The sequence below is a fragment of the Aythya fuligula genome, chromosome 5, assembly GCF_009819795.1.
Source record: "Aythya fuligula isolate bAytFul2 chromosome 5, bAytFul2.pri, whole genome shotgun sequence".
NCBI lineage: Eukaryota > Metazoa > Chordata > Aves > Anseriformes > Anatidae > Aythya > Aythya fuligula.
In genome coordinates this window covers 60,388,092-60,414,586 of record NC_045563.1, presented here as the reverse complement: position 1 = coordinate 60,414,586, position 26,495 = coordinate 60,388,092, and the positions used below count along the sequence as shown (strand labels likewise).

Genomic DNA, 26,495 nt, shown 5'->3' with positions numbered 1-26,495 from the left:
CATCCAATCTATCTGGTGAAGCTCAGCCGCATAGGTCTAGTACTGCTCACTCACTGTTTTCATGACAGGCAAGATTATGAAAAAAGAACCGTGTAATCCCACAGCACACCTTGCAAGGAGTAAAGCATCCTTTTGTCATGAAGCTGCTCCTTGACTTCATTTCTCACTCAAATTACCAACCAATGCCATTGGTAGCCATCACTTAAAACAAGCAATCAGAATATTAATTAGCGAGTCAAGAAGAAAGCAGCGACGGAGCCACAGTATTTTTATTTGCTTTTGTCCTCTACGGTGCTGCAGGAAAGCCACGAGCTCATGCTCAGAAAAAAATGTCAAGTGGAAGCAAAGAGGTTATTACAATCAATACGCTGATAGAAAGCAGAGTTACCGACAGCATATCTGATGTGTGCCTGCATTAGCATCAACATGAATAAGGATTCAATTATCTTTTGATAATGTGGTCAGAAGCCTCAATAGTATCAAGGACTTAAAAGTTTAAAGGACTTAGAAGTTTGAGCCAGGCGTAACTGATTACAATAGTCTCATATTAACTTTTTTGCATTCTAAATTAAAACGTGGTCTCAGAGCTTTTAAAAATTAATATTATTATTTTCCTGGAAAACTTTTTAGCTAGCTACGAGCACAACCTGCACACCAATGTCCCTGCCAAGCCTCCTGCACAATGACTCCAGGTGGCTTTGGTTCTCTAGTTAAAATATTTAGCCCTGCAGTTATATTTGCAGTCTCGTAGCTCTTCTACTGGCTCCAGAGGCTTACAGTCCTCTGCTACCCACCGTCTCACCAAGATTATTCCCAACTCCACAGCTCGGAGAACATAACTGGGTACAGGAACGAGGGGATGTCAAATGAAACTAAGACTCAAAATAATTTTCAGGGGCAGGAGGGGTCCAACAGACAGGCTTTGTCATTCCATACACAATTGAACTTCAGAACGCTTAAAGGATCTTGTTGATGACACAGTTTGGTTAAATCAAAGAAGGAAAACCCACCAAAGCTGAAAACACAGAGTTCACTGCTTGTTCCCTGCTCCTGCTTGCAGGCTGGAGGCCGGACAGCTGCTACCTGCCAAGCCACAGGAGCGCAGGAAGGTTACCAGCGGGCTGTGGGCTCACCTGTACACGCTGTGCTGTGCTTCTTCTGAAATGAAATATTCTCAGGGACACTGGACACCAATGAACTGCTGCAGCAGAGGAAGTCACCTGCTAGTTACTGGGAAATGGAGGTTTTTTTTCCATGTGTGACATTGCAATAACTACACGTCCATGCATCGCAGCAGCAAAGGGCTGCCCCTTAAACAAGGCTGCAACATACTGTGTGAACACAAGAAAGTGAAAGGAGTGCTTAATTTAGCCACCTCCATCTTTTCTTCAGATGCTGTTATTACTACTTCGCAATTTTAAGTACCTCTCTACAAGCATCTTACAGTGTATCTGTTGCCATAGAAATGGAACTCAGTAAAGAAAAGGAAAAAAAAAAAAAAAAAGACTATTTCAAAACAGCGTGCCACTAATATCAGCAGACCCTGAGAAATTCAGCTTCTCCAGCTCCAGAACATTTGGCAATCCTTTAAAAACCCAGAGAACCCATCTTCTTCTGAACCCAGAACATGCAAAAGACTTTGTCAGAAGCATTAATGCTCGTGACCTATCTGAAAGAGCAAGCTCTTTGATGCCCGAAGATTTCAAAGTTATTTCTACTTGTAAAATAGGATGTCTCTCTAAAACAGGCTCAGATAAGAATTTTATTACACTTTATTTCAGTCCTGCTGTTCTCTCGATGTCTGAAGAACACTTGAGGCCATATATAACCATCTACCATCCCAATTCACACAGTCATCAAGAAATTTTCTTGGCTTAAACATATTCTGTAAAACGTATCCAGAAACATCTATTTTTATACTCTGCTTCACTGCCAAATCTGTAAGTATATTTTTGTCTAAATTTGAGTATCTAATTCGCTTCTGTAACTTTATTCTTGCTGAACTATTTTTTGTAATATTGAAAATCCTAGCCCCTCGTCAGAAAGGGGCTAACCAAACATCGTTTTGATCTTGCCTTAATTAAAATCTGATGCTTCCAGGAAGAAATGGAGTGCATGACAGACACATTTTTAGGCAGTCTGTCTCATAAAAAAAAAAAGAAAAATCACAAACTTTTACATTAAACAGAATTGTATCGCTTACAGATCCTCACAACTGACACCATGGAGCTTAGTTTGTAATCTCCCCGTGATCACAGGCCCCAGTCAGCACCTCATGCTACCCAAGGGGTTTCTTTCTGGAGATAATTACCAACTCTCCCTCCCCAAACAGGAAAACAGGCAGGCTTTGTCAGATACAACTCCTTACCAAGTGTTTTGGTAAGATTTGTTCCGCAACTACAGCAAGTGACAAAACCCATGCTCCTTGTTGGATTGCACTGAGTTACAGAAGTAGATCATCCAAATTCACCCCCTTACCTTAGACACCTGAGTTTGTTTTGCCATCTGTGAGAACTATTTTGCAGCTTGTCGATACCCCAAAGACCAATAAACCCAACAACAGGCTTCCCTCTAACACCCCTGCAAACAGGATTGTATTAGCATAAGAAGCAGACTGCAAATTACCTGCAATTTTCAACGTGACTACAGAAATATTTAACAAACCCAAACCAATCCTTGGTACTTGTGCAGAGAAATCCCTCCAGTTTGCTCACCAGGAACCACGCACAGCCAGGCAATCCTCCTGCTTGCCGGGATCCCTAGAAGCACGGTCTTCTCTCCAGCTGTAGGAAAGACGTGTCGCCTTGCAGGATGGCCATCCCTGGAAATAAGCTGGTCTTGTCTGAAGCTGTTTGGCAGCCCGTTTTGTGAAATGCCACGCCAAGTGCATTCCACGGGAAGGAATGTACGTGGTGTCCCTGCAGCAACCACAGACACCCACCACGGCTGGAGATCTCAGTGTCCCTTTGTATTTCTTGTTTGGGAGAAAGGAGCAAAACATCCAACTTTCACAGAAGTAACCCTCTCCACACCGAAACAACGGTTTGGCATTTTGCGAAGTTCTAGAAGAAACAAACTCAGTTTCCCAATCTCAAAGGGAGCAAAAAATCGAACACCAGCACTACCACATCTCTCTGCAGGGAAGCCTGTAACCCAAACTACGGGTCTGAACCCATCAGTGACCTAGGCGGAGTGTCTGAGCATCCTTACAGAACAATCAGACTCTGTAAATGGTGCTTTAAAGCCTAAACTATTTTGAAACCATGCATATCTGTATTCCAAACTGCACAAGGAGTCCATTAACTGAAAGCATTTGTAAAGTGCCCATTTATTTAAAAAAAAAAAAAAAAAAAGAAAATCACTCAAGAGCTTAAAGCTCTTCTCATAAACATAAACGTCACTTAAGAAGTGGTTAATTTTTCCTATCTCTGTCAGAGGATTTTTGGCATACCAAATTCATTTCAAAGCTCACATGAAAACCAAGGTAGGCTTTCACAGGTAAACTATTTGGTTTTACTTCTACATTGTCTTTATTTACTTGAAACTATTTCAGTTTGGCTCAGTGATGCGACAGGCGTAAAAAGCTATGGTTAGGCAAGAGAAATTTCAGAAAACGAGTGTAAAAAGATAATCAAATTAATGGCTTCAAATGGGAAGTCTATAAAGCAGCTGTTCAAGGACAGCTGCCAAACCTCAAGGAACGCCTGGTCTCTTGGGTACTCTAAATCTCTGCTACTTAATTCTCACCTGCCGTGCACTCCCACTAAATGGGCATTTTGTGAAGGGCTCGAGTCCACCAAAGGTCCCAAACTCACCTCTCATAGGATTTATTTTTCACCTAGATCAAAGAAGTGAGCTGGAGCATCAGGCTGTAAAGGAAACGTTAGCATCCCTTTCACTGACAGCTCAGTTTTAGACCAGTTTGAGTCCCTCCTGAGACTTACTAGCTAGCTCGTCTGCCTTCTTCTCACCCACAGCAGCCAGGATGGGACTCCACACCTTTCTCCTCTAATGATGGTGGACAAGTTGAATTAATCGGCGTCCAGAACTCAGTCATACAACACCCCAAAGCCCACCAAAATCAGCAAGCTTGAGATTGTACCTTTAATGACCTGGAGTGGCAAAAGCACGGAATTTACTATTTTTGTCCTTTGCTTCTATAGGAATGCTGAGAAACTGGAGCACATTAATTCCTTTGACACTTCCACATGCTGGATATAAATAGCCCTCTGTTTGGTGGCCCAAGCACATAGCATCCCCCTAATAAAAACAGCACCACAAGAAAGAAATTCCTGCCAAGTTTTTAGAAGCAACAAGATATTTTTTTCAGGGCACCATTTAAAGCTCCTCATAAAACACCATGCACACGCTTCTGATGGGATGAGGAGAGCAGGCTTAGCAAGAAGAGAAACCAAAAGTATAAAACAACTCCAGGTCAAACGTTTCCAAAAGCTTTGTTTCTTCTCCCCATATGCTTTACAAGCTGAAGAAGAGCTTTATTATCATCTTGCTTTCAAAGTAGGTACTGTACTACCCCCAATGCTTTCTTCGTGGATTTTCTGACCGCAGTCACTCTTGTTCCTCATCTTTCACTTCGCTGTGCTGACAGTATTTTGCCACTGCTTTGGAATTTGAAAGCTCACAACAGCTATTGTCATAAACGAGAAGCAAAAGTGGGGACTTCATTGAAGAGCCTAATTGTATGCAGGCAAAATGCATTTTAGAGCCAACCCAACCGCTGAAAACCAGCAAGATATCTCAATCTGTTTAGAATCAAAACTTTGATTAATCCCAGAGTATCTTAGCTGAATAAGAAAAGAATAGGAAATGTTACAACACAGAAGCAAACACTCGCTTTGGAAAAATACCATGAATTTTAAATGGCCAACACTACTATGTTCCTTCATAAATACTCATTCCTCCATCAGTCCCATGGCAAGGGGAAGCTGCAAGCACTGGCTAAAACAAGGATGAAGTTCTCCTCTCTGGACCCAACTCAACAAGCCTCAGAACTGACGGGTGGATACTAATTTTAGGAGGTTCATTGAAAGCATTTGGGAAAGAAAAGCTGTTTACCCAGAACAGTTAGAGCAGGGCATGACTTTGCTAGTCCTGTACCTGTAGTGGCTGCAGAAGGTGTATGCACACCTGTCTTGAAATGCATAAACAAGCATAAATAAGTGTTCTACCAAAGTTGCTTATCCTCAGACTGCAATGAAGAGATGTATAAGCTAAAATATTAAATACCAGAAGAATTTATTAAATCAACAGCCAAATGCTCTTCAGCCAAGACCTGCTGAGTCCCCTCAGGTCGCGCCGTGTTTATTCTGACAGATCCAACCACATAGCATTCACTCAGCACCGGGAAGCTTCTCTCTTCTAAAACTTGCCCGTTTTTAATTATTTATTTAAACTTAATGAGTTATTAAATCAGCAGCTATATATATACGGTATAAACATTTGAAAATAAATAAATGTGCATATCTGTATATTAAATGCTACTGAGGAAATGCTGCAGCAGACTACTTTGCCAACCAAATCATGCTGTTGAGGAGGGTTACAGAGATACTGGAGAGCGTAAGTGAGATCGGCCAGTTACCGAGAGCCTTCAGGATCCCATTACGTTGGGAATAGCCAGCAACAGAAAGGAACGAAGGAGACACTGAACACTAAGCTCTGCCAAATCTCAAAGCTGATTTAAAAGGTTAAATTAATATCACAAGAACGCCTAGCAAAGAAGCACTGAACCATTTTCTAAGGCAGGACTGCAGCTTGCGCTAGATTAGATATGGAAATAATTTTAAAAAGGAAGGCATTAGACAGTATACAACTCCCACACACACATACATGGGGAGAATACACTGAATTGTAATTTGACTACTCGATTCTATCTGTAACAAAATCACCTAGACCATTTAAAGTAGTTGGTTGTACTCGTACTCCAAAGTTGAAAAAAAATTACTTAGTCACCGCACAAAGGAAAAGCATCACCAACCATAACTAGCTCTTCGGAGTGACAATTTTAAAACATTACGAATCAAAATGCTGGGGATGGAGAAGAGAAATCTGTAGGCTGTGAGAGGGGGAAGCAACACACAGAGTAACAAGTACTCCATCTGATAATAAACATTACCTTACAAACTGCTTTTCACTTTAGTTTCCCATTTTCAGAGATGCATAAAAACATCTTCAAAAGCACAAATAACATTTTTTCAAAGCTTAGTTAAAAATGGACAGAAAGCTACATGGAAAACTGTCTTAAAAACAGCTTTTGTCACTTATTCCATTCATTAAGGACTTTTACAGAAGTCCAAAGCTGTACACTGGCACTCAAAGGACTTGCTACAACTTCCACAGAGCCTAAAAACATAACTCTTTTACTAAATGTCTGTCTATGTTAAGGTAAGATATTTTCTGTACAGGCAGAAATGATGTTTCCTTCATAAAAACATTCAATTTTAAAATACAGAACTCAGAGTCAAGTTTTCCCAGTTTTAATACATTCCTTCAAACACCTCAAGAGTTAAACTGCAGTAGAAATGCATGTCAAGAGTGCGACAACGCACAGAAATGAATCTGCAACATGCCCGATGTTCATGCAATTATAAATACATTAATTTTCAATAAATTTAGTTTTTTCACTTCAGCAGAACATTATTTGTCCTTCCTCATTCTCCACTGCTTGAAACTTCACTTCGGAATTCTCACAACCACCAGCACACTCAGCTTACTTTGAAGAATATAACTAAAAGCTCGTTAAAAGGAAAAGGGAGAGAGATTGTGGGCTTACCTCAGAGAATGGAAACAGTTTCTAGAAAAAGTCAAGGCACGGGATATAAAATAACAGAATAAAACCTTTCATTTTTATTCAGCATTTCATGCAAATATGCTAATCTCTAGTGTGCAAGCACACAAACATATACTTCTTCAAAGTTTTGCTCTGTTTCCCATGCCATTTTTTCCTTCTTTCTGTCCATATCGTCACTAGTACTCACTGCTGACGTGTACTGGGGCAGAAACATCAGAAAGGATGGCACGCACATCCTGGATAAACATAGTAGGCATGGAGAACTCACTGGCTTTACAACGCTGGTGAGAAGGGTGGTGGGATCTGAAAAGCGTAGTTTCAAGATCAGTACCTTGCTTACAGGCAGCACACAAAGCTCTTGAATTGCCAACTTTGACTTCTGGTTCAAGAGAGGGCTGTTTCGGCGATCACTGTAGGAGCAATGGATGCACCTCTATCTACAGAATTAATATAAAACAATCCAGTACCTTCAGTTCCTCTACTGTCAAGCATTTCCCTACGTGTTTCCTTCTACATGTGGCCATGGTCAATACTCTTGTGGCTTACCAACACCTTTTTCTTCTTTGCAAGACTCTCGGCGTCCTCGTCCTGGAGGCTGCCGTGCTGCCTGCCGAGCTCCAGCGCTGCCCACCACACACCAGAGCGCTGTTTACACATTCCTGCATTTCTTCTGCGTGGCTGCAGAACACAACAGTATCTCCACTGCTTTTGCAGCTGATTACAGCTCGGATAACTGAATGGAACTTACGAGGCACGCATAATGAGAGTTAATTACATTGACGCGATGCAACTGGAGCTGTGGGCACACAACATCTCAGCTACAGTAACAGCAACAAGTCTGCCACAAGAGGCCTAAAGAAATGCCAGAAAACACACGACAAGTTTGAACATTAACTGCTGAAGAAGTTACATTTTCTAAAAAGGCACCGCTGAGGTCATCTCGTCAGCTGAATCACCACTAAAAAATGTTGATATTCATTAACGAACCAAGACACCATCCATTATAGCTGAAGATAGCAGCACACCCCACTGCAACCATCGAGGAAATAGGCCAGCAAATGCAACTGCCCTCATCTGTCACAGTACATGCACCTCGCGTACAGACAGCACGGACACCTTATTTTGGGCCAAATATCATAAATAATATGGTGTTAAACATTTCCTTACTCTGTTTATTAAATATTTGTAGGAGAGACTTTGTAAACAAGCAAAGCTTTGATATAGATGCTGTTATTAATTGTTCAGCTACTCTAAGCGCAGGAACTGGAAGCCACTGATATATTTTAAGGAATAAAGACACATAACTCAAGTCAAAAGGCAAAGTCCAGGGCAAATACAATTATTTTCCCCTGCTTCCTCCTTCTCAAAACCCTGGAACGTCACATATAGGGGATTTTATTAAAGCACAGTGCCTTCGGTGAGGCACTCCACTCTGTACACCGAACAATTTTGTCTGCAATAAAAGAGCAGCACATGATATATGGAAAAGCACCGCAAGTAGCAACACGTACATCATGGCCAAATGAACGTGCCCAGGACCTGGCCCTGGCTTTAAACCACAAGGCAGGCATGCTTGTTACGTCCTGTAAGGCCATATTGATTATTTTGGTGACTCCTCTATTTTATTTCCCACCATAAGTGATACAGAAATCCCAGAAGCGAAGTGAGAACTACTCATTTATTCCTTTATGGCTCAGGATGCTGCTGCTGAGTCTCCCCACGACGTCGCAGACAGGCTCGTGTCCAAACGCAGGGTGTTTGGGGGCAGTCGCTCGCATTCTGTCCCTCCACTAATTCCTTCCCTCTCCTGTGCTGTGAAGTGTGAAATGTAAAATTTCTCGGGCAGCAGACCAGCACATTGTCTTCAGAGTGAAAAAGTGCAAGAAGCATGTATGACTTGGAGCATATCAAGAGCTTTTCTAAAGATGCTGGCAGTAAATTGATAGTGAGTTTTAACAGACCTTCCCTGCAACCCGCTGCTCGGCTGCTGGACAGGTCCCCGCTGCAGAAAACACAGCAGCATCTCTGTAAGACTCGACTCGTGCCAAGCCATTTAAGGTGCCTCGCTTTCTACAAACCCCACGTGGTTTTTCCTCACGTGGACGGATACAAATTCTGCAGTTCTACGCTGATGCTGATGGGAAGCCCTGGGAAGGTATGTTTGTTTTTAAATAGAGCTAGCACAACTTGGCATCCTTCCCAGCCCGAGCCTGAGAGCAGAAGGGCTGCTGACAGAGAGCTTCATTGGCAGCCTGAGATCCGAGCCACGCGTCTGTGTGTGGGCACGGGCATCTGTTGCAGAGGTGTACGTCTCTGGACCTCCACCAACCTCCCCTGCAGTTTAGCACCAGTTTCTAGCAGAATTTGTACAGGGGGACAACACAGATTCTGTGAGTAATGCAAGCAAAGCCTCAATTAACACTGTCAAAATGATAATTACTCGGTGCCAATTATGCCAGCACTTCTTCCATGAACACGCTTTGAGAATCCAGGAAGCCAAGCACTGATTAGCCTTTACTCACTTTTATTCAGACACATTTTCTTTAAAAGCACGTGGCAAACCCCAATCTGCAGCAGCCCCTAACACTGTGCAAAGGACCCAGCGTTAGTTCAGAACCGGGTCTTTTTGCCCTTCTGTGCAGAACCAAGGCAAAAAGATCCAAAACTGGGAAACGAGGAATACACCAAAGGTTCGCAATCACCACCCTAGCATTAATCAATTCTTCCTGATGACTACAACATTGTTCCCAGGGAGGAAACACGGCAAGCACACGCACTTGCTCATTCCTACGGGATTAAAATTCCTCAGCAGCCCCCGAGTGAAGGTGTCAGCAGGCACGGGAGCGCTGCACGGCCCAGCTGAGCACGCTGCTCGGGAGAGCCTTGCTCTCAGCACCCAGTTTGCTATTTCCTTTCGCAAAGCACGTACATTACAACGCTGTTTTCACATACTTCTTTTTTTAAGCCAATAAAGTAGGTTTTCTTTTAAAGGAATCAAACAAGCAAAGAAATAATCTCATTATATGCAAGCAAGCTACAAAACCAGGCACGCCGAGTGCGAAAGCACATAAATTTCAGGAAAAATATACAGCGCGATAAAATAAAATCCCAAGAGAGAACCACATCAGCAGGAGAACGAATGCTTTTCATAATGGACCATGGCAAATCTTGCAGAATAGCATTATTAAAAGTTAGCAACCGTGTTATGCGGCTGATGGAAGAAAATTATTAGTGCCAATGGAGCCCTCCAGAAGAAGCATTGAGGAGCTTCATTCAGCCCCTCTCTGCGGGGCTGCTCCCCAGCGTCTCGTCGCCCAGCCTGTACGTACAGCCAGGGTTGCCCCATCCCAAATGCAGGACCCAGCACTCGCCTTTGGTAAGCTTCACGTGGTTGGTGATGGCCCAGCTCTCCAGTCTGCCCAGGTTGACCACTGACTTTTAGAGGCACAGCTTCAGAACGGATTTGGTTCGTGACCCCGTGTATTTCAGAACGCTACCACAACGCTAAAAAGTGCCAGCGATTGGAGGAAATAAAGCTGAAGGTCTTCCTGTAACTTAATTTTCATGGACATTGAAAATAAATATCGTGTCTGCCTGTGGAACACTTTAAAGCTTTGAGACTAATAATGCATGGGTTGATTAGAAGAGGCATAGGAGGGGCGTTGTTTGTTTTTCCCTTCCCTTGTGAATTTGGTCGAGCAAAAGCTCTGTTAAACAACCTGTGTTTAGCTGCAGACAGACTTGTTGCCTCACATTTCCGCTGTTGTTTTTGTAGTACTTGTAAATGCCTTCCCACCAGCCCCAGAGCATGAGCAATGGTTTGCAAGGCTTAAATCAACACATTTAAAAAAAAAAACAAACAAGCTAAATCCTACCACAATTATGCTCAGTGAGATCGGAAAGCCCCTGCAGATTAGTTGTGCTGGCATAACAAATCCAACCCGCCAGAACAATTCATCTGCCTTCTGCGCCCTTCCTCACTGCCATATTTCCTAAGGGATGCACAACACCCAAGGGGTTTCACGTTGGATAAGCTCTCCAACTCAGATTGAGGACAATCGTCCACACTGAATCACCTTACTGAAGGTACTTGTTGCAGAAAGACCCACAGCATCCTCTTTTCTCCACGTCCCATTTAATTCTTTGTAACCGCTACCTGGCAGATCATTTATTTATTAACCGGGCACAGAAGGCAGAATCTAAAAGAACCTACTCTGAATGCTTCGGCTTGATGTAATTACAAAAAGCACCGAACAATTCAACGCTAACTAGGAATACAAAGACCTCAAACTATTCCTTTTTAGTTATGAAACTAAGGAGCCTGGAGAAAAGCAGCATCGTGTCGATTCTGTTTTTCAAGAATCCACCCAAAGTGAGACATTTAAAGCACATTTAGTCCTTAGCAGCAGCAGCGCTGGCACCAAAAATGCCCTCTTGTGGCCCAGCAGAAGCCTGCAGAGCCTGTACTCAATTCTTGCAAAGAAGGGTTTAAAACAAGCACGTATTTCTCAGGTCTTGTTTTGAAGCTAAAAGGAAATAGGAAAGCATGTAATAAACTCAGCTTCAACTGCAGACATTGTCTGGAGTCTGAAGAAATGGTTGAACTTGGTTTCTCTACCTGGTTCTTCGGAGTGTTACTGTAAGTAGCGGGAGCATCCGGTCCCTCCTGTAAATCTAAGGATAACCAAACTCCTTGGGAAAGCTGCTCTGGAAAGCACTGCTCAGTGGAAAGGATGAGTGAAGGGGCAAGCCTGAGAGGGGAAAACCCCTTCTGTTCAGAAAGGAAGCTGGCTATTCAGTCAGTGTCTTTACCTGGGTGTGATGATTAACAACTACCAAAAAATAAAATAAAATAAAATACACAGCTCCTTCTCAGTCTGTTTTAAGCCCTCAGCCAAAACCCACAAATTCAGCTGGAATATTCAGACAACCTTAGAAGAATAACAAAATGTTTTAATGATTTGAGGAGCTGAAATTGTCTCTTTTCAGACAGAAAACCATCTATGTATGGCTTATAAAAAGGCATTTTCAGAGTTCTCGACTGAGGTTCCAAATTACAAGATAAATTTGTTAAAAATACTCATTAAAAAATGTTTGTAATAAAGTTTTTACTTAAACATCAGCAAAATTACTTTGTTACTTTAGTAGACCATGGACGTAAAAATAAAAAAAAATAAAAAAACGATTGGACAAGCATCACCAAGCCTTTTCTTTGAGCTGGTTTGTGTGGAGCTGTGGTGCAAGGAGCGGGATGCGTGCACTGTTCAGCGGGCTGCCTCGTGTCCTGCTGCAGCCCGGGAGCACCTCCCAGCCCAAATCACAGATCTGCTTAAGCAGTGCTCATGGAAACACACCAACGCACACGGCTGACACCCAGCACACAAGCAGGTTCCGGGGGACAGAGCCCGCTGACCGCACTGCAAAGCTCCTCCGAGGGGGCAGGAGCTCGGCAGGAGAATGGGGAGACCGTGCACCAAGCCAGCGCGCCCACCCCGGGGATCTGAAGGTCTCAGGGTGGCTCTGATCACTGTGCTCCTGCTGCATTTTTGGGAAAGATTCTCAAAGAGACGAGGATCAAGACTCACGAAGCCGCGCTCTTCGAGGTGTGCGAGTTCAACAGCTCTTTTGTTTCCGAGATCAATCGATTTTTTCCCACTCTTTTGAAATCAATAACCCAATATTCTCTTTCACAGCTATCCTAGCTTGGGTGTGTTTTCTACATCGCAGTCCTGCTACCTGAAAGGAAGTGCTAACAACCAGACACTGAGTAAAACCATCCCATAGGAAAAAAAAAAAACAGTTACCTGGTCAAAACCCCAAGCTATCAAAGCCAAAGCCTTTCATATAGTTTTAGCTCGCTCTCCTTCATTGCTCACGGAATATAAGGAACCCATGCACACGCATGCACGCCCATATAAAAGGAGTGGTCTGGGTCAGGGAAGAAGAGAAAAAGAAATCCCCAAGTTTCCTTATTGCCTCGAAACAGCTGTGAAGCCACACCTCAGGCTCCGATCAGTGGTGCTGCAGCTTCGCACGGCTTCCTCTTCAAGCAGCTTTCCTGGCACATCGGGCAACAAGCACTCAGCCCATACCACCCACCAGCTCGGCACGGCACCGCTTGATTTATTTCATTTTTTACCTCCATACTAAGCAGTGGCTCATTGGAGTGGCTTGCTCTGCCTTTATTTCTGTACTTTTTTTTTTTTATTATTATTTCCAGAGAAGCATTACCTAAATATAAACCTGTTTTTCATGCCCTGTAGAAACTACTTCTTAACACCTCTGGGGAAGGCAGGGCGGAGGGACAATCTAGAGCTAAAAAACTTGAAAGGCCATTCCTCTGCCCTGGCATTTCAGATTAGGTGTAAACTCCTTCCCCTCTAACCACTTGTTGAGAAGCAAGTATCCATCCTCATGGTTTATCAGCTTAAATAAATGCTTCAAGAGTTGCCCACGTCTATGTGAATATCAGGTTGGTGAACCACGCTTGAAACAATAAAGGAAAATTTACAGGACAACTCTACAAGCTAGAAGTTTACTGACCTTCTAACAGCTGAAATAGGAAAAAAGAGAAGACAGAATTTTTCCTACGGTTTACCAAAGCTTTGGGATCTTTTTTTTTTCCCTCAGCATCAAGAAAAATACCCAAGACACAAACGTTTCCTTAAACCCTTTTGTCTCAATAAGCAGTGTTTTTTGATGATCTTGTTCTACAAAGATGGCAAGCGGTCACTTCTCAGCAGATTTTCCTAGCATGAGATACAAAAAAAGCTTTCACTACACAAATCCTTAGAGTCTTTGACCTGCTCGAGCTTTCTGAAGAACACTTTCTTTAAAGGATGAGGAGGAGGTTAAGTACATCGTCATAAATGTATTTTAACATAACCACATTTAAACAGCACCTGATTAGGTAGTGAAAATAATTTCACTGTTCAAATCTTCCAAGATCAGAGCTCTGCATCCTTCTTAAAGAACGGAAGCCATTATAAACGCGTTTGCCATCTTAGATGGAATAACATGAAGAAAAAAAATAAGTCACATGATTTTTAGTTTTCATATATGCAGAATTTAAAATTCTGCGTTTGTGTTTGGTTGTTTTTGTGTTGTTGGTTTTTTTTTTTTCCCCTAATAGCAAACGAAGCACAAAGGCTTGCTTTCAAGAGCCTGATGTGATCAAGAGCTGTCCAAATGTATGCAGTTATGATTCTTTGAGCACAACAATACTGCACAAATCTTTCCTACACTATCAGAAACTTCACATTTTCATGAGTTAATTTAACTCGCCCGTAACACGTGGTGATAAAATAATTCTTGTACCTCTGTGCTACTTTGCAAAGTTTGTTTAATGCTTTAGTTTCCTGGCAGGCACAGAGAAAATATTTCCTCTTCTTATTCAGCTAATTTAGTCAACAGCTATGGCAGAAGCTGAGAAAAACTACGGGAAAACACTTCCACTCCTGTTCTGTTTGCAACTTATTACCAGGTAGGAACAGAAGAACAAATTCACAGACTGAGATTAAAAGCAGCCTGAAATTAGAACATGACATCAAGATCTACTGCTTACCGTGATCTGAGGCACTCATGAAGAGTCGATCAAGGAATTCCCAAGCCTATTTCTGTAACGTAGCCATAAGAAACGATTTATCTCAGCTCAACTCAGAAATGAAATCCAAGTGGGACCCACATATCTGTTGCCATGACTTAAGCTGTTTTGGGACCTCTACTCCAGATCACCAAACATTCATTTCTGGAAACACGGGTGCAGCATGAAATAACCTCTGAAAGATTTCTTATACTATAGTCAGAAAAATCCAAACCGTGACGCACAAACAACTACAAATAAAGAAAGCTACTCCAGTTGTTAAGAAGGGTAAGGTTAACAGCTGGAGGTAATTTCACTTCTGAAGTCAGAAGTTGCAGCTAATGCTACATGTTAGACCCCACTTTGCACAAAAAAGAAGTTTCTTTGATTATTAGACAGAAACTGGTTTTGTCCACCTCACAAGTAGTTAAAAGCTTCCAGGCAGGTTGGTTGCTTGTACACAAATCCATTCCTACATGGCAGGTCCAGATCTTTCCTAACCATTTATTTCATACCTTTTGAATAGGGCTCGACCCCAAAACTTTGGAAGAATAGGTTGACTACCTTCAAACCAGCTGGCAACACAAAGGCTTTTTTTTTTTTTTTTTTTTTTTAACACTGCTGTTCTACTCTAAATCTTCACGTGGGCACTCTTCACAGCCTGGCACTCCGAATTTCTACCTTCCTCCAAATTCCAGTCACCTCCCTGGTAAACAAGCCTCGTACACCAATTTAGCATTTTCGCTGCAAACTTCAGCAGCCCAAATAAATGGGACGTCAAGTTAATTGGCATGGAAGCTGCTGAGCTGAGTGAACAAAACACCGAAATAAGTAATACAACAGAAGTGTAAGTTTTGATATATTTGCAGAGGTCGGCAGATTTCTACGTATCTGCAGAACCAAGAAACCTTGTGACAGAATACTGAAGAACTTGGCTAAATTAATCAAGCATAAAATTGTCCTTGTTTTATCTTTTCACCTATGTGTTTTACAAAATGCTGAAATTCCCTAAGAACAGCATTCTCAGCATGTTTCTCTCAATTGGTTTCACCCAAAACCATTAAGCAGACCTGATAACAGGTGGAAAACATGTTCTTTATCAGTACCACAACTCCAAAAGGTGAGATGAAATGACAAAAGGTTAATTTAGCATTAACTTTAAAAAAACTGTCCACATTGAACTTTATTCCTAATCTGACTGTCTGCATTGCCCAGTTTTGGAGTCATCACAGTTTATTCAGCCCATTAATAGAGCTTCCTATTGTGCTTCTAATCACGTAAATCTTCAAAATTCATCAAGAATAAGCCATCTGAAATTTTCTTTCTACAGGAAACAAACATAATACTCGCTAACAGGCCATTAACAATAAAAATGTATTTTTTCCTACGCCCACATAAAAAATGTAATAGGCTTATTTACAACGTACCTCATCATAGTTACAGAAACCACTCTGGAAAGAGCTGTGTGACAGCCTCAACAAATCTCCAAGCCTTCTCATCTCCCTACACAAACAAAATTCTCTTCTGTACATTAATAATTCAAAAAGTCTTGTTGCTTTATTCCTTACATCACTTAAAAACACAATCTGCATCTGCTTTTTTTAAAAAAAAAAAAAAAAAAAAAAAAAAAAAAAAAAGGTTTCAGGCAGTGCTTAATTCAACTTCTACATCACCTTCTTCTTGAACTTCTGCTGTCTTCCTACCACAGAGCCACAGGAGGAGCACGCTGGTAATCAGACACCCCTTAAAGTGCCAACTGCGGTTCCCTAATTAGGTCTGTCAAGGAAGACGAGCTGTAAAAATTGGACTCCTGTTGGCATCTGTAGATCCTTTCCCTGTGACTGCTGCTTTTGTTGTGAGGGAACAGAAAAGTCACGTTATTCTCATAAAGAAACTTCAGCTTCCCCCGTGGTTTCTCTCTTCAGCCCTCTTTTTTTTTTTTAATCAATACCATAGAACTGGTTATTTGCAACTATTACAACAGAAAGCTTTCCAACCCTCTCACATCATTACATTTTGCATCCTGTCCACCAGGCAAAAATTTGTTCTCAAGCTACCAGAACCACAGATTTGACCAGTGAAACGATGAGCATGCCAAGCACAAGAGCTGCCTGCTGCATCTACAGAAACAATAAACCACTGGGATTCCTTACAAGCAAGACTGATGCAGCAAAAGTGGCAGAAAGTTGCTTAGGTGATGGCTGTTTTGTCTTTTTTTTTTCCCTGAAGCCACTTTAAAGAAGACCTGAAGAACATGCCACAAACGTGATGGTCAAAAACACGAGTACTGGCTTCGTCACACGGCACTGCCAGACAGCTCAGTAATTCACTTTTCTTTCCCCCACTCAGCTCAGCTATAAGAGCAAAACAAACAAGGTAGAGACCCTAAAGAGTAAATATTTGATATTAACACTTGATGAGTAAAGATGAACCACTTCATTTTAACTGAGAACCGAGTACACTGGCAAACAAATGCATCAAAGCCTGAGTTGATGCCTGTAATCTATTTATTAAAATAGTTTCATGGGGTGATTTCACACGAGACAAGTAAAAATAAGTCACTGGTCTTTAAAAAATTTTTATATATATATTATATAAATGAACTTGAACTGAGACTCACTCCACAGCTAACTGGACCAGCAAAAGGAAGGGGATCAGGCTACTCAAAGCTAAACACTGAGACAAGATGCACAGTGTTGAAGGAATAAGTCTCATCACTCCCTGACAAAGTTTCAGATATTCAAGGACTCCCATGATAAAAAAGAAAAGCACAGAAGTAGCACTTAAAGAGCTTCATCTTCCAAAGATTTGCAAGGAAGGCAAACAAAACTTTGTCCTAAGCCACTTGACAAGACCATTGTCCTAACTGGAAGAACAGTTTAACTGGAAAACAAGCCAAAAAAAAAATCACATAAAAATGGAATATAGATAATAGAAACTCTTTTTACAAAATAGAAAAAAAATACTTAAGAACAGTTAAAAAAAATCAGTGATGTTTACAAGGGCTGATATTCTGACACGGCAACAATAAGCACCAACTGGGAACTGTCAGCTAATACAAGTGGGTTTTGCTATTTTGCAGCTTTTAATTTTAATTCAGTGTCGGCAATTCAACAAGATTTTGAACCACCACATCCACTGCGGACCAACTCTTTATGACAAGATTTTGTCAGTCTCATCTCCCCATACAAACAGCTGATGTTATGACTCCCAATCAGAAAAATACGAAGAAAATATTAATGCTGCTTTCCCAGTCGGTGAAAATGACATATAGGGAGCCACGCTCATTGGTACAGTTAGTGCAGGCACTGATAAAATAGAAAATTTCTTGTTCTAAGTATTTGGATAAGTCCCATTTTCCTTCCCTTTGATCCGAAGTAGGCATTGAACTTGAGCACTACGAAATTAACCCATAGAGCCAACATCTAAAACACCTTAAAAAAGCAGCTTTTAAGGATACCTATTAAAAAAATAATAATAATAATAATATATTGGCCTTTTGACTTCTGATCTACGCAGGCTGATAAACAACCAGGCAGTCCCTCCAGCTTTTCTGTGCTCTCTGTGATGCTAACACCAACATCTGAAGTCACCAAAATGAGTCAGCCTTCCACCCAGAAAAAGGGCAGAGAAACACTGCAGTGAAAAGCAAGTTCCTGCTCAAGCATTTGGCCAGTTTGGAGACTGCTGTGAAACCATGACGCTTTGACAGAAATATGCGGCTTGCAAAAAGCCGGTAGCCCTACATTTTTTTCTGATAAAATAAAGCAGAAACTTATGGGCAGCTTTGCTGCTTAGTCATATTTGACAGTCCCGGTCTAAACAGAGCTGCTGGTAAATCACCTGCGTGTTGCAACACCGATGCACGTTTAGGGAGTGCTCAGTGCTCTCTTCTCAGGTCAGGATATTTGGCCTCTAGGAAGTGAACACAGAGTAATGATGAATGTCTTGGCTTGACACAGCACTGTAAATATGATTTAGTATTACTCAAAGCCTTCGTTTCAGCAGTGTTTCCAAAGCTCATTCAAAACTTTTTGGCATTTGTGGTTGTATTTTTTTTTAAAAGCTACAGATAAATCCATCAGATACAGATAGGCAACAAGGAAAACAAAGGCGTAAAGGAAGAAACCTTCAGGAAGAAAAGCACCTAGCTACTACCTACTGGCAACAAGCTTTTGCACCTGTCTAGGCAAGTCAGTGATGTTCTTGCCAAGTACCACGTGGCAGACACCCAAAAAAAGAAGGGTTGGGAGCTTAACCAGATTCTTTTTGGTTTCTAACTTCTTTAATTAGAAATTTGCTTCTCAGGACAACGTCTCAAAGCAGAAGGTTTAGAACTGTCGAACAATGCTGCAGGAAAAGACAATTAAGCTACAAATAAAATGAGGTTGTAGCCCCATCTTTTATCATTATCCAAGCCAAGGTCATAAAAGAAATTAAAAAGCACATCTGGAAGGCAGCGTCAAAGCAAATTAGATTTAGCAGTGAATTTGAACGTGGAGTCATATTGGAGAGCATCAGGCGCGATGGGAAGTACGCCTGACACTACATTACTCCAGCTGGTCCTCACGGGGAGGCAGCACAACAGTGCTAAAGCAGTACACGTAGTCTGTACCAATGAAATGTAAATGTTTGAGATGATGGCAAACTGAGTAACTAAACAAAATTAGAAGCGTTGGCTAGATCACCTATTTCCTCGCCCGATGCAGCAGACATACTCCACCCTTCTAACAGCAGTCTAAAATGTAGCACAAGATGACAAAAAACATTTTCTTTAAGGCTAAAGCTAAACCTACATGTTACAATTGTGTTTATTTTTAGTCTTTAGGTTTTAGTGAGACTTTCTGAAGCCCTGAAAGCCTCCCTGCAACCTACCTCAAACACATGCACATCTTCAGGTGCCCACAGGCTCAGCAAGTGCAGAAGTGGATCCTGCTGCAGGAATCAGGCTGAATGACTCGAGTTTGGTTTTGACAGATTCGTGCTAAAGGAGCTGAACACGTGCCAAAATAGGCGGGGATTTTAGAAGAATGATTTCACAAGTAACGAGGATGCCAGCAGCTCTGGAGAGCCAAATCTTAACCTGCTTTCCGAGCTACAACGCATCAGTCAAATAACCCCAAGCAGGACAAAAGAACATCCCTCTGCTTCCCAGACAAACTTTACCTGTCAGAAGCACTCAACACCAAAACACCATCTCAGCTAAGCAGGAATTATGCTGGAAATGTCATTTAAAGGAGGTCTTGCTGGTGTCCTCAGGTAGCCAACATTCAGTTTTCCCCACAACTGAGCGTGGCTTTTGGAAGAAGGGCAAACGGGGCTGGCCAAAGCCAGCCAGGCAGCCCTGGTGCAGCCTTGTTTAAAAACAAACAAACCCCGGGGCCTCCCCCGGACACTCCTTGCCCCCCCAGGAACACCCAGCAGGTCCAGCAGTCCTTTGTCTTGTTCCCCACCCAGGAGAAGACAGTTTAATAAAACTAGCTGCATGATCAAGCTGGGAGCTGGAGAGCAAAGGACAACAGGATACAGAGGAACAGTTGCAAGCAATACAATTTCCTTTTCTATACAGGTCTTTTTTGCCTCACTGTCTGAACAGATCACTTTTCCGATCATAAATTTAAAACAAAACAAAAATATCAGAAAAGCCACCACGGGTCCACCCTCACCTGGAAGTTTTCCCTGCCAGTGAGCCAGCAGAGGCCGCTGAAGACCGTCTCTGCTCCTGCAGAGCTGCAGGATGGGACAGCTTTTCCTACCCTCACCTTCCACAGCAAAACCCAGTTCTAGCTTTTTCCTTCCACTTGTAAATTCATGCTCTGTTTCTCCTCCCATATACAAATTACTCCGATGAGGTCCAGTCCCCTCATGAGCGACTCTGAGCTCTAGGAGCTGCTCGTGACCTACAGAGTGCTGCATACACTCCTTGCCAAGGTTTATCCGAACCAGAGCCTCGGCTGGTGATGTGGAACCAGACTTTTCCTTCCACAAAAGCTTCTCCACAACACTTCAGAACACGCACAGCCCCTTCGCTTTGCCAGAGCCTACCCTCCAATGCCCTAATGGTGGTGGCAACTCACGCTTTGGTTGGGTAAGTGAGCAGGGGGTCCCAGCTACGGCATTCCCAGTCCACTCCAGGAGCCCCACGCAACTCAAACTGGCCACGCAGAGCAAGGGCAGAGCGAGGTGCTTCACCCTGGCCAGCTCCTCGCAGGTGGATTTCACACCACTCCGTACTTACATGCTCATTGAAACCTTTAATGCAAGCACGGGTCCACAAACCGTAAAGAACATCTTCTGCTTCAGAGATCTCATCACGAGGGATGTGACTGCTCCTCCTGCACAGGAGTTAAGTGCCCCAGGACCTTCTACTTCAACAGCAATAGCCACCACAGGAAAAGTGGTAAGAAAAAAAAACAAATGCATTTAGAGCTGGCATCCGTGCAGTAAGTAGTGCCTTAGCCCACCTGGACAGCCCCTAAAAAGCAGCAGCCTGTGACATTCTGCTAGGAACTGGGAAGACATCAACTTCTGTAGGGCAAAAGAAACACGTTGGGTGCATTTATTAATGAGATTATAAAACAATCTTCTCAGATAATCACAACGGCTGAACTCCCTCCAGATGGTCTCTTCCCCTCCCGCCTTCTCCGATTAAATAATCATCACCTGGGTATCACCTACAGCCCACATGAAGCAAACCCAGGCTGCGGGACGGTTTCCAGTGACGAGGTACCTGAACGGATGCGTTTGGAGAACAGAACCACAGCTACAAACACAGGCTTCAGCTGGGTGCTCACCAATTCCCCTTTTTAATACGTCCAAATGCTTGAAGCCACATACCGGGTACCTTCCTATACACGATAAAAGCTTAAAAAAAATAATAATAATAAAGAAAAGGCTCATTATGCAAACAGTTACAGACTGCTGCTATGAACAATGGCCCTTAAAATTTTTGTCTCTTGTACATCCACTGCTACCTGAGGAAGATCCCAAATTGGATACACCTCAAAGCTGATTTCAGCAGTCAAAGGGCTAACTGCGGCTATTTAAGTGCTGATTTCCACGTGCTTGTGCCTAACTTCAAGCTACACTCTGAATGCAGTATTACCTTTGTGACACGCAGCATTATTTTAGCATCCTAGAACAACCTCCACAGCTCGCAGTGTGCTTTTTAAACATATTTTAATACAAGTCTGCTAGCTATTAACAGTGGCAGAACAGATCCTGTTACATCCGTAGACATCTCAATCTTTCAAAACTGTAAGAAAGCAACAAAAAGGGATTCTAGATTTTCAGTGCTTCTCAACTTCCCAAAGTCTTTTGGGTGATCAGAAAAAGACAGCAAGCAAATTGAAACAAAAGCTTGAACTATAATGCATCCATGTGCTGCGTTTCTATCACCTATATTTTTCCCTGCACGTCACAACTCCTTCCCCAAAAGCATCTGCTGGCCGTGCTTCACATCAGCAACCCAGCTACCTGAAACAACCCTAGCAAGGGTTGTAAATCGTCATTCAATCCCATTTACATTCAGCAATGTTCTTTCTGGAGCAACTCCGGCATAAAGCAGTTGCCCAACACGCACAACATATTTCAGAAACATCAGCAGAGAAAACAAAACAGGACGAAGAGAGAGGTGAAAAAGTAATGCAGGCCAAGCAAATTGAATACTCCGTTTCTGGGGTTAAAAATAAAATTAAAAAAAAAAAAAAAGTTAAATTGTTGTTTTTCATACATTCTTGCCATCCAAAGGAAAGAGGAAATAAGTCATGCAGACAAAAAAAAAAGTCTCACAGTTCAGGCAAAGGTGACAAAATTGCAAACTTTCATAACAGGTACCTGTACTGAGCAGAGCTGAGCATGCCGTGACTATTTGATTAGCAAAGACGTTGAGGTGATGTCTACAGAAAGACACACGAAGCTGCATAAAGTTATCCCATTTTCTCCTTAGGGCGAGCTGTAAAAGTTGCAAATAAACTGCAAAAGTGTGATTTTACTGAAACTACCACATGGAGATTCAGAAAGATCAGTGTACACGTCATTTATTTGATGATTTAGTGATCCCAGTGTAAAAGGCAGGACTACCCCGACAGGAATTGCCACTATCAAGAAAACCTGGAAAACACTCAGTATAGTCATTCAGGAAGACCTGGACGTGCAGCACCGGGAAGAACTAGCATGAAGCTTCATACATGACTTCCCAACAGGAATTACAGTCCTCAAAGTAAAAGCAGCAAAGGAAAGGAAGGCTCTAGATGTATCAGTCAGTTGGCAGCATTCACATGTGCTGTCAGTGTGGGTGTCTGCCCCGAAAAGGCAAGCAGGCTCAAACACAGAAAGCTGAGAAATTTGTAAAGCCAAGAAAGCACTTTTGTTGTTTGAGACTCACAAAAGCTCATGCCAGTATACAGCTCAGCTCACGCACATGCGGCAAGGATGACTTCATACCGCAAGAGAAGGACCACAGCTAATTCACCAGACGGAGAGCCCTTTTTAGGGGACTGGACAAAGAACCTGGCTGGCTTAGATGAGCAAAACAAGGCTAAGAAGGCATGCAGTTTCATACAAACATCTTCTATAAATAACCAAAGGGAAAACAGCCCCCCTTTCCCCCACCCCAACGTACAGGACAGCTGCTAAACTATCAAACAGCACTGGCACAAAACAAACACAAAACAGATTATAAAGCAGAGCACATCGATTCAGAAAGCTCCTACCCATCAGAAGTGGAGTTCTGGAAATTTCAGAGCTCCCAGCATGGGGAAAGGGGAGAAGCAGCTTAACTGGTTTCATTAAACTTGACCAGCTTATAATTATAAGCCTTTGTTTTACTGCGTGATGTTTTGAGACTGTCCAGAGTACTGAAGGAAAGAATAAACACATGGAAGTAAATGGACGCAGAAATTGTTGATTTTTAAAATGAAAGACAGTTTGTCTGGCATTTTGACTGCTGATGCGCCAGAAATTAGTTATGGAAGTGAAGTTAGCCTACGTGTATTTAAACGTTTAGCAACATGCCCCACAGGAAATTGTTCAAAATAGGAATCAGACTTAAAAGATACATACAGAAATTGATCAATGAGGAAGTTACAACAAGTTGCACCGAAGTGGAAACTGTCACAGGAGAGAGTGGTTACTTGTAGCACTCCTCCTAGCCCCATTCATTTAATTAGTAATCAAGGAGTGAGAGTTAAGTACGTGCTCATGAAATGTCTGTGGATGACACCAAGCTGCAAACTATCAGGGTACAGAGAACTGGATAAAGAAGAGCCCGTGGGTTTTGTGGACTGGAATGCCAGTAAATGGGATAATAGCATGATGTGAAATCACGCGTTTAGGGACCTGTAACCTTTTCTGTAAGCTGAGAACTCATCACCTGGAAGCAACACAGTAGGAACGCACAGAGCAATGAACTGTGGAAATCCCTGTATAAGGATGCTGATGCTTACACAAGCAAAAGAGGAGCTCAACATGTCCACGTAAAACAAAACGCCAGAGAAATTCCAGTCTGAGATGGAAACAGAGAGGCTGGAGCTGTCCTGGGGGAAGTATCACTGCTGACAAGGATACTGCATCAGGTGAATCGTTGGTCTGAAATAGCAGCGATGCACTCATTTCTGCCAAAAATTGCTGCTGCCCCTCACAAAACATTTTCTTGACTGAAGAGGACCAACTTCAACTTTCATTTATCTCTAAAATACGCGCTCCTTTCCCTATTTCATTACCCGCAGCGATTCCTACTCAAGCTAAAGAATGCTATTAGCGCAAGTTACGACAACGACTGCACGTGAGCATAATTTAATGGATCTGAAATTAAAAGTTTTGTAATTGCCTGACAAACAAGATACAAGAACACTCTTCCAAACCGAGCAGCTGGGAAAAGGAACCATAAGCCGATCTAAAAATTGCCTGAGTAAACTTTTGGATGGGACAGAGACACAAATGGGCGTATTCCTGAGAAGCAGGAGCTGGTGCTTGTGTATTTGAGTGAAGGACGTGTTTACGCTGCACTGACAGCCTGGACAGGTACCATGATTTAGGGTTCCACCGGCCACCTGTGGGACCAGGAGGACTTTTAATTCGTTGCTTTCGAGGCACCAGGCATTGCCTGCAGGGTAAGAGCGGCCGCCCCGGTGCCGTGCTGCTATCTCACATGCACAAGCTGAGGGCAAACCTAACCACCCGGCACCCTGAGGGCTCCTCGGGGCAGCCACACAGGCGCTGCCCGGCGCTTTCCTGCTTCGTGGATGAGTGTTTTTGGATCCCCCGGGCTGGTGTTTGACAAACATCCCAACGCTGGAGGTATTCCAGGTGCTTTTGCTCGGCCAATCCCTCCTGCTCCCGGCACAGGGCGGTTTCAAAGTTTGACCTTCGCTGTAAGCCACGGGTTTGTCACAGCTTTCGGGGCACGCTCTGGCTTATCACAACCAAACCTCTGCCACACGGGTGGCCTGGCTTACCGAAGCAGCAAGGCTCTCCGAGCATTTTCAGGCCAGTTTCCTGCAGCTCCTCTCCCTTTCAGCCTTCCCAAGGGAGACACTGAGGCACCGCAGGTGCCGCGCACCCACTTCCCCACAGCGCCTCCGCGTTTTACTTCAACTTGACCGAAACCCCGACTTTCACCTCAGCACACACACTTGTAAGGTCGTGTTTGCCTTTCCCAAGGAGGCTCCCTGGAGCACCCCGTTTCCTACAGCAGATCTCAGCCTTCAGCACCCACAGCAGCAAACAAAGCCCCGGGCGGGCAGTAGGGGGGTGGGGGACACACACCCCCCCAACCTGTTGCCGCTCAGTGCCGGGCTCGGGTCGCCCCCTGAGGGCTGAGGAGAGCCCCCCGGGTCGGGACGGGTTGAGTTGGGCTGGGCTGGGACGTTATGGGGTGGATGCGATGGGGTGGGGTGGGGTGGGGAGGGTCGCGCCCCGCTCCGCTCACTCACTCGATGAAGTAGCTGGCGCCCTCCTCCGAGAAGCCCTCCTCCCAGCCGCGGGGCAGGTCTGCGGGAGGCAGCGAGAGAAAATAAATAAATAAATAAATAAATTAAATTAAAAAAAAAAAAAAGGAAGAGGGGTGAGGGCTGGGCTCCTTGGAGGGGGAAGCAAAAGAGGAGGAGGAGGAGGAGGAGGAAGGAAGGACCCACCTGAGCGGATCATGTGGCCGGAGTTGACGGGCTCCCCGGTGCGCGGGTGCAGCCAGGTGGTGCTGCGGGTCAGGTCGCTGCGGAGAAGGGAAAGGGGGGGGAGAAGCGGACAAGACGCACCTGTTAGCAGCGGGCTGCCCCTCCCCGCCTTCTCCCCGTCCCTGTCCCTGTCCCTATCCCTCCCTCCCGCCGCCGCCGCCCCCTCACTCGATGAAGAAGACGCGGCCGTCCCTGCAGACGCCGTAGGACCAGTGCTGGGGCAGCGCCTCCCGCCCCACCGCCGCCGCCATCTTCGCCGGCCGGCCGGGAGGAGGGGAGAGGAGGGGGTGCGGGACGAGCAGCGCCCGGCAGCGCCCCCGCAGGCACGGCCCGGCCCGGTCAGCAACAGCAGGAGGAGGAGGAGGAGGAGGAGGAGGAGGAGGAGGGCCACCCTGAGGGGATGAAGGGCTGAGGGGAGCGCCTGGGAGGCGTGAGGGGAGGCAGGGAGCGGTGCGCAGGTGGCTGCGGTCAGCGCCGCGCCCGGCGGCTGTGAGGGGGAAGCCGGGTGAGGTGTCAAGGAGCAAGGGCAAAGTGCTGGTTTAAGCAACGCGCAGGAGCTTTTTCGGCTCCTACAGAGCCAAAAGGCGCTATCGGGAGGTGTGGAAAGCGGCAGCGATGCAGGGAGGGGGGGCTGCGCCCCGCCTCGCGGGTTTGGTGGGGATTTTGTGGCAATCCAGCGGGGTTTCACAGCCGCTGAACGGTTCCTAACCTCTACAGACATTACGCTGTCCTAATAACTTCCTTGACGTTACGCTATCATCTAGTTCTTTCTCAATTTTTCCGTCTTCCAACCATTGACAGAATTCCCACTGCTCCTGCCCGATCACAAAGCAGCAGAGGATGACTTCTGGCCCCTTACCCCGCCACAGTCTTGATCACAGCTTCCAAAACTAAAACTTCTGTGCTGCTTTTCCTTGAAGCCCCATCAGTT

General features: G+C 43.9%; 1 protein-coding gene across 5 annotated transcripts in view; it reads right to left on the bottom strand.

The window, feature by feature from the left end:
- Positions 1-25,815, bottom strand: part of PLEKHA7 (pleckstrin homology domain containing A7) — a 134,372-nt gene extending 108,557 nt beyond the window's left edge. For 2 of the 5 annotated variants that reach the window (XM_032188992.1, XM_032188993.1), the window contains exon 1: positions 2,715-2,905. In XM_032188992.1, the coding sequence (XP_032044883.1) occupies positions 2,715-2,890 (176 nt within the window). In that variant the 5' untranslated portion in view covers positions 2,891-2,905. Of the gene's footprint in view, positions 1-2,714; positions 2,906-25,324; positions 25,383-25,525; positions 25,603-25,732 lie in introns of those variants that run through there. The other 3 variants (XM_032188991.1, XM_032188995.1, XM_032188996.1) reach the window with 3 other exon arrangements.
- Between the last annotated feature and the right edge of the window lie 680 nt (positions 25,816-26,495).